General features: G+C 28.1%; 1 protein-coding gene across 1 annotated transcript; it reads right to left on the reverse strand.

Annotated features, from left to right (window-relative positions):
* Positions 1-1,146: 1,146 nt before the first annotated feature.
* crybb2 (crystallin beta B2) lies at positions 1,147-4,315 on the reverse strand. The gene is made up of 2 exons (XM_062966582.1): positions 4,140-4,315; positions 1,147-1,620 (listed from the first exon to the last, which is right to left on the reverse strand). The coding sequence occupies exons 1-2, from the start codon at positions 4,298-4,300 to the stop codon at positions 1,452-1,454; spliced, it is 330 nt and encodes a 109-aa protein (XP_062822652.1). The 5' UTR covers positions 4,301-4,315; the 3' UTR covers positions 1,147-1,451.
* Positions 4,316-8,194: the final 3,879 nt, after the last annotated feature.

Consider the following 8,194-nt stretch of genomic DNA (forward strand, 5'->3'; position numbering starts at 1 on the left):
ATATTCTAATATATTCTAATATATTCCAAAGAGTAAATTAGAATAATAATATTATATCCTAAGAAAATATCCATGCCATGGCTTTCAATGGGACAAAATATAATATTCTAATATTATTCTAATATATTCTAATATATTTTAATATATTCCAAAGAGTAATAATAATAATAATAATAATAATAATAATAATAATAATAATAATAGACTTTCCTGCTCCAAATTGCGTCCGTTCAGGAGTTAATCCGCTTTTAATCCGCTTCTGCAAAGCCTTTTTGTGCTGCTTCTCCTTTGCTTTCCTTTTTGAGAATGAGCTTGGAAAGGGGGCGGGGCTTCAGAAGTGGGCGGGGCTTCAATAGAATGAATGGAAGGCTCTAAAAGGGGCGGGGCTTCAAAGCCATGAATGGCTGGGCTTCTGCAAGCATTTAAAGGGCCAGCAACATATTTATTTTGTGTGTGTGTGTGTGTATATTATATATAAACTGTGATTTCCTTTTGTTTCCCCATCATTTTAAAATGTATTTGTTATGCAATGCTTTTGAAATAAATAAATATAAATATTATTATTACTCTATGTCATATTAGCATTATATTATTATACATTATATTAATAAAATATTACATTATACAATATACATATTAAATTAAATTAAATTTATTATTAAATAGCAATATTATATCATATTAATATGATATATTATATTATAAAGTATATAATATTATATCATAATAATATGATATATTATATTATAAAGTATATATTATATCATAATAATATGATATATTATATTATAAAGTATATATTATATCATAATAATATGATATATTATAGTATAAAGTATATAATATTATATCAATAATATGATATATTATATTATAAAGTATATATTATATCATAATAATATGATATATTATATTATAAAGTATATAATATTATATCATAATAATATGATATATTATATTATAAAGTATATAATATTATATCATAATAATATGATATATTATATTATAAAGTATATAATATTATATCATAATAATATGATATATTATATTATAAAGTATATATTAATATGAAATAGTAATATATATTTTATATTTCCATCTTTAGTATCCCGTTCTCCCACCCGGAAATAAACAAGCCAACCAAGATTGAAAGCTGTTTACTTTTATTATTTATTATTATTTATTATTTCCACTTTTCTTCTTCTTTCTTTCTTTCTTTCTTTGTCGTAAATAGTCGTAGCAGCTCAACGGGGTCAGCGCTATCTAATCCGAGAGTTATAATATATTATTATTATTATTATTATTTATGTCAAATCATATAATAATAATAATAATAATAATGACATATGGTGGTCGTTGGTGGTGGTTGTCGGGTTGAGTGTCGTTCCTCCTTGACGTGTTCCTCCGGCTCCCCGTATCCGCGGTTGACATGGTAGCGGTGGTGGTGGTGCTTAGGAGGCGGGGTGGAAGGCCCCGCGCTGGTGCCACTGCATGTCGCGGATGCGGCGCACGGACTGGACCTGTGGCTGCTGTGCCCCGAAGTCGGCCGAGTCCTTGTAGTCGCCCTTCTCAAACAGGTACTGGTATCCACGGTAGCCCGGGTACTGGTAGCCCACCCAGCTGCAGAAAGGGAAAGAAAGGCAAGATGAAGTCATCCATGTACAGGAACATCTTCCGGTAAACAAGCATGAAATCGTCTACGTATAGTATTAATAATAATAATAATAATAATAATAATAATAATAATAATATATACGTATAGTAATAATAATATATTCCTAATATAATAATAATAATAATAATAATAATAATAATAATAATAATAAATATATAATAATATTATATAGCTAGATAGATACTGTGTTGGATGGTAGCCCACCCAGCTGCAGAAAGGGAAAGAAAGGCAAGATGAAGTCATCCATGTACAGGGACATCCTCTGGTAGACAAGCATGAAATCGTCTACGTATAGTATTAATAATGGGAATAATAATAATATATACGTATAGTAATAATAATATATTCCTAATATTATAATAATAATAATAATAATAAATATATAATAATATTAGATAGCTAGATAGATATTGTGTTGGATGGTAGCCCACCCAGCTGCAGAAAGGGAAAGAAAGGCAAGATGAAGTCATCCATGTACAGGAACATCTTCCGGTAAACAAGCATGAAAACGTCTACGTATAGTATTAATAATAATAATAATAATAATAATAATAATAATAATATATACGTATAGTAATAATAATATATTCCTAATATAATAATAATAATAATAATAATAATAATAATAATAATAATAAATATATAATAATATTATATAGCTAGATAGATACTGTGTTGGATGGTAGCCCACCCAGCTGCAGAAAGGGAAAGAAAGGCAAGATGAAGTCATCCATGTACAGGAACATTCTCTGGTAGACAAGCATGAAATCGTCTACGTATAGTATTAATAATGGGAATAATAATAATATATACGTATAGTAATAATAATATATTCCTAATATTATAATAATAATAATAATAATAAATATATAATAATATTAGATAGCTAGATAGATATTGTGTTGGATGGTAGCCCACCCAGCTGCAGAAAGGGAAAGAAAGGCAAGATGAAGTCATCCATGTACAGGAACATCTTCCGGTAAACAAGCATGAAATCGTCTGCGTATAGTATTAATAATAATAATATATTTCTAATATTATAATAATATATAATAATAATATGAGCAGTACGAAGTCATCCACATACAGGAACATCTTCCGGTAAACAAGCATGAAATCGTCTACGTATAGTATTAATAAAAATAATATATTCCTAATATTATAATAATGATAAATGTATAATAATATAGATAGATAGATAGATAGATAGATAGATAGATACTGTGTTGGATGCAGGCATGAGGTCGTCTACGTATAGTAATAATAATATATTCCTAATATAATAATAATAATAATAAATATATAATAATATTAGATAGCTAGATAGATACTTTGTTGGATGGAAGCATGAGGTTGTCTACGTATAGTAATAATAAGATATTCCTAATATAATAATCATAATAATAAATATATAATAATATTATATAGATAGATAGATAGATAGATACTGTATTGACTGCGAACATGAAGTCGTCCACATACAGGAGCATCCTCTGGTACACAAGCATTAAATCGTCTACGTATAGTATTAATAATAATAATAATAATAATAATAATAATAATAATATATTCCTAATATAATAATAATAATAATAAATATATAATTATATTATATAGATAGATACTGTGTTGGGTGCAAGCATGAGGTCGTCTATGTATAGTAATAATAATATATTCCTAATATTATAATAATAATAATAATAATAATAATAATAATAAATATAATATTATATAGATAGATAGCTAGATAGATACTGTGTTGGATGCAAGCATGAGGTCGTCTGCGTATAGTAATAATAATATATTCCTAATATTATAATAATATATAATAAATATATAATAATATTATATAGATAGGTAGATAGATACTGTGTTGGATGCAAGCATGACGTTGTCTACGTATAGTAATAATAATAATAATAATATATTCCTAATATTATTATAATATAATAAATAATATTATATAGATAGATACTGTGTTGACTACCAACATGAAGTCGTCCACATACAGGAGCATCCTCTGGTACACAAGCATGAAATTGTCTACGTATAGTATTAATAATAATAATATATTTCTAATATTATAATAATATATAATAATAATATGAGCAGTACGAAGTCATCCACATACAGGAACATCTTCCGGTAAACAAGCATGAAATCGTCTACGTATAGTATTAATAAAAATAATATATTCCTAATATTATAATAATAATAAATGTATAATAATATTATATACATAGATAGATACTGTGTTAACTGCCAACATGAAGTCGTCCACATATAATAATAACTTATTATCTTATATTGTTTATATTTCATTTTATATTATTATTATTATTATTATTATTGTTATTATTATTATATTTTTATATTATTTTTCCCATTAGAAAACACCACACGCCGAAGATAGAGGTGGAATCGGAGGACAGACGTGGATTTTACGAGACAAGGTAAGACTCACGTTCCGCTCTGCACGCGCACAGAGGAGACCTTCTCCTGGTACCCGTGGGCGTGGAAGCTGGGAACGTCGTCGTCAATGATCTCGATCTTCTTCCCGGTGAAGCTGGGGTTCTCGTACAGAACGATCTTGTGGTCCTGGCTGTCCTGTTCCCACCAAATCATTAAAAGTAATATAAATATGTATGACAATAATATAATATATGTGAATATAATAATATATAATATATAATGATATCTAATATAATAAGAAGAATATGTGCAGTATGAAGTTGTGCACATACGCAAGCATCTGCTTTTCTGCAAACATGAGATCATCTATGTTTAGTAATAATAATAATAATAATAATGCCTAATAGTAATAATAATAATAAATATATATATATTATAATATTATATATATCGATACTGTGTTGACTGCCAACATGAAGTCATCCATGTACAGGAGCATCATCTTGTATATTAGCATGAAATCGTCTACGTATGGTAATCATAATATATTCCTAATATTATATATATATATATATATATATATATATATATATATATATATATATATACTAGCTGTGCCCGGCCACGCGTTGCTGTGGCAAAGTGGTGGTGGTATTGGTTAAAAATTGTTGTGTAATTTTTATTTGACGTTATTTGCAATTTTTTAATTAATTTTTAATTAATTAAACATGAAGTCGTCCATGTACAGGAGCATGAGATCGTCTATGTATGGTAATAGTAATATATTCCTAATATAATAATAATAAATATATAACAATTCTATCTATCTATCTATCTATATATATATATATAGATACTGTGTTTATTGCCAACATGAAGTCATCTACATAAAGAACATCCTCTTGTATGCAAGCACAAGATCGTCTACATATGGTAATCATAATATATTTCTAATAATAATAAAAATAAATATTGTTGACTGCCAACATGAAGTCGTCCATGTACAGGACCATCCTCTTGTATATTAGCATGAAATCGTCTACGTATGGTAATCATAATATATTCCTAATATAATAATTATAATAAATATATATAATATATACACTGTGTTGGCTGCCAACATGAAGTCATCCATGTACATCTTCTTGTACGCGAGCACAACATCTTCTTGTATGCGAGCACAAGATCATCTACGTATGGTAATCATAATATATTCCTAATATAATAATAATAATCTATATATATAAAAGAGTGATGGCATCACGGCAATTCACAAAACAACAAAAGTACAAGCCCCTCAACCTCAAAATTTGACAACACAACCCATCATCCACGCCTCTAGGTTGATACAACAAAAAGAAAAGAAAAATAAAGTCCTATTCCTCATTATCCAACATATTCGCTTATCCAACGTTCTGCCGGCCCGTTTATGTTGGATAAGTGAGACTCTACTGTACTGTATTTACAAATTTACCACTAAAATATCACAATGAATTTAAAACACTGACTACAAAAACATTGATTATGAAAAGGCAGACTGCGTTGGATAATCCAGAACATTGTATAAGCGAATGTTGGATAAGTGAGATTCTTCTTTAATATGAAATCATTACTGGGATAGAATAATGCAGAACAATATAATCTCTAAAACCAGGACAGTAAATAAACAGGGGAATTCCAGACAGGAAACAATCAGGGCCAGCTAACACCTCCTAACAAAGTATTCCCATCATCAAAGTCTGGCAAATCCTGTTTTCTCAGGGCCACAGACAGTAGAAGCACATAAAATATCGCAAACAACACCACTCTGAAAACAAGGGAATTCCAGACAGGAAACAATCAGGGCCAGCTAACACCTCCCAACAAAGTATTCCCATCATCAAAGTCTGGCAAATCCTGTTTTCTCAGGGCCACAGACAGTAGAAGCACATAAAATATCGCAAACAACACCACTCTGAAAACAAGGGAATTCCAGACAGGAAACAATCAGGGCCAGCTAACACCTCCCAACAAAAAATTCACTCAGGGAGGAAACAGCCAGGCTTTAAAGCTGCAAGGCCATTACATCCTAATCATTTTTCCTAATTGCAGCATTCATACTTGCCTCCAACAGACAAAAAAAACCAATCAGAAATATTGTATATTCACAACCTTTAGGAAATAATATCCCCTGATGGCGCAGCGTGTTAAAGCGCTGAGCTGCTGAACTTCTGGACCGAAAGGCCACAGGTTTGAATTTGGGGAGTGGAGAGCCCCCACTGTTAGCCCCAGCTTCTGCCAACCCAGAAGTTCGAAAACATGCAAATGTGAGTGCATCAATAGGTACTGCTCCGGCGGGAAGGTAACGCCGCTCCATGCAGTCATCCCACATGACCCACATGACCCAGAACACCAGACTTCGCCACAGCAACGCGTGGCCGGGCACAGCTAGTAATAATATAATAATATTGTGTATAGATAGATAGATAGATAGATAGATACTGTGTTTACCACCAACATGAAGTCGTCCATGTACAGGACCATCCTCTTGTATATTAGCATGAAATCGTCTACGTATGGTAATCATAATATATTCCTAATATAATAATAATAATAAATATAGAATAATATATATATATATATATATATATATATATATATATATATATCGATACTGAGCATGAGATCGTCTATGTATGGTAATAGTAATATATTCCTAATATAATAATAATAATAAATATAGAATAATAATATTATATATATATATATATATATATATATATATATATCTCGATACTGTGTTTACCACCAACATGAAGTCGTCCACGTACAGGACCCTCCTCTTGTATATTAGCATGAAATCGTCTACGTATGGTAATCATAATATATTCCTAATATAATAATAATAATAAATATAGAATAATAATATTTATATATATATATATATATATATATATATATATATATATATATATCGATACTGAGCATGAGATCGTCTATGTATGGTAATAGTAATATATTCCTAATATAATAATAATAATAAATATAGAATAATAATATTATATATATATATATATATATATATATATATATCGATACTGAGCATGAGATCGTCTATGTATGGTAATAGTAATATATTCCTAATATAATAATAATAATAAATATAGAATAATAATATTATATATATATATATATATATATATATATATATATATATCTCGATACTGTGTTTACCACCAACATGAAGTCGTCCACGTACAGGACCCTCCTCTTGTATATTAGCATGAAATCGTCTACGTATAGTAATCATAATATATTCCTAATATAATAATAATAATAATAATAATAATAATAATAATAAATATATATAATAATATTGTGTATATATATATATAAATTATATATAGATAGATAGATAGATAGATAGATACTGTGTTTACCACCATCATGAAGTCGTCCATGTACAGGACCCTCCTCTTGTATATTAGCATGAAATCGTCTACGTATGGTAATCATAATATATTCCTAATATAATAATAATAATAAATATAGAATAATAATATATATATATATATATATATATATATATATATATATATATATCTCGATACTGAGCATGAGATCGTCTATGTATGGTAATAGTAATATATTCCTAATATAATAATAATAATAAATATAGAATAATAATATTATATATATATATATATATATATATATATATATATATATATATATCGATACTGTGTTTACCACCAACATGAAGTCGTCCACGTACAGGACCCTCCTCTTGTATATTAGCATGAAATCGTCTACGTATAGTAATCATAATATATTCCTAATATAATAATAATAATAAATATAGAATAATAATATATATATATATATATATATATATATATATATATATATATCGATACTGAGCATGAGATTGTCTATGTATGGTAATAGTAATATATTCCTAATATAATAATAATAATAAATATAGAATAATAATTTTTTATATATATATATATATATATATATATATATCTCGATACTGTGTTTACCACCAACATGAAGTCGTCCACGTACAGGACCCTCCTCTTGTATATTAGCATGAAATCGTCTACGTATGGTAATCATAATATA

The sequence above is a fragment of the Anolis carolinensis genome, unplaced genomic scaffold (assembly GCF_035594765.1).
Source record: "Anolis carolinensis isolate JA03-04 unplaced genomic scaffold, rAnoCar3.1.pri scaffold_24, whole genome shotgun sequence".
Classification (NCBI taxonomy): Eukaryota; Metazoa; Chordata; class Lepidosauria; order Squamata; family Dactyloidae; genus Anolis; species Anolis carolinensis.

Coding starts and splice junctions, on each gene's coding strand:
- crybb2 (XM_062966582.1), bottom strand. CDS start 4,300: ATGATTTGGTGGGAACAGGACAGCCAGGACCACAAGATCGTTCTGTAC. Junction 1,621..4,139: donor GTGCGCGTGCAGAGCGGAAC/GTGAGTCTTACC, acceptor CCCTTTCTGCAG/CTGGGTGGGCTACCAGTACC.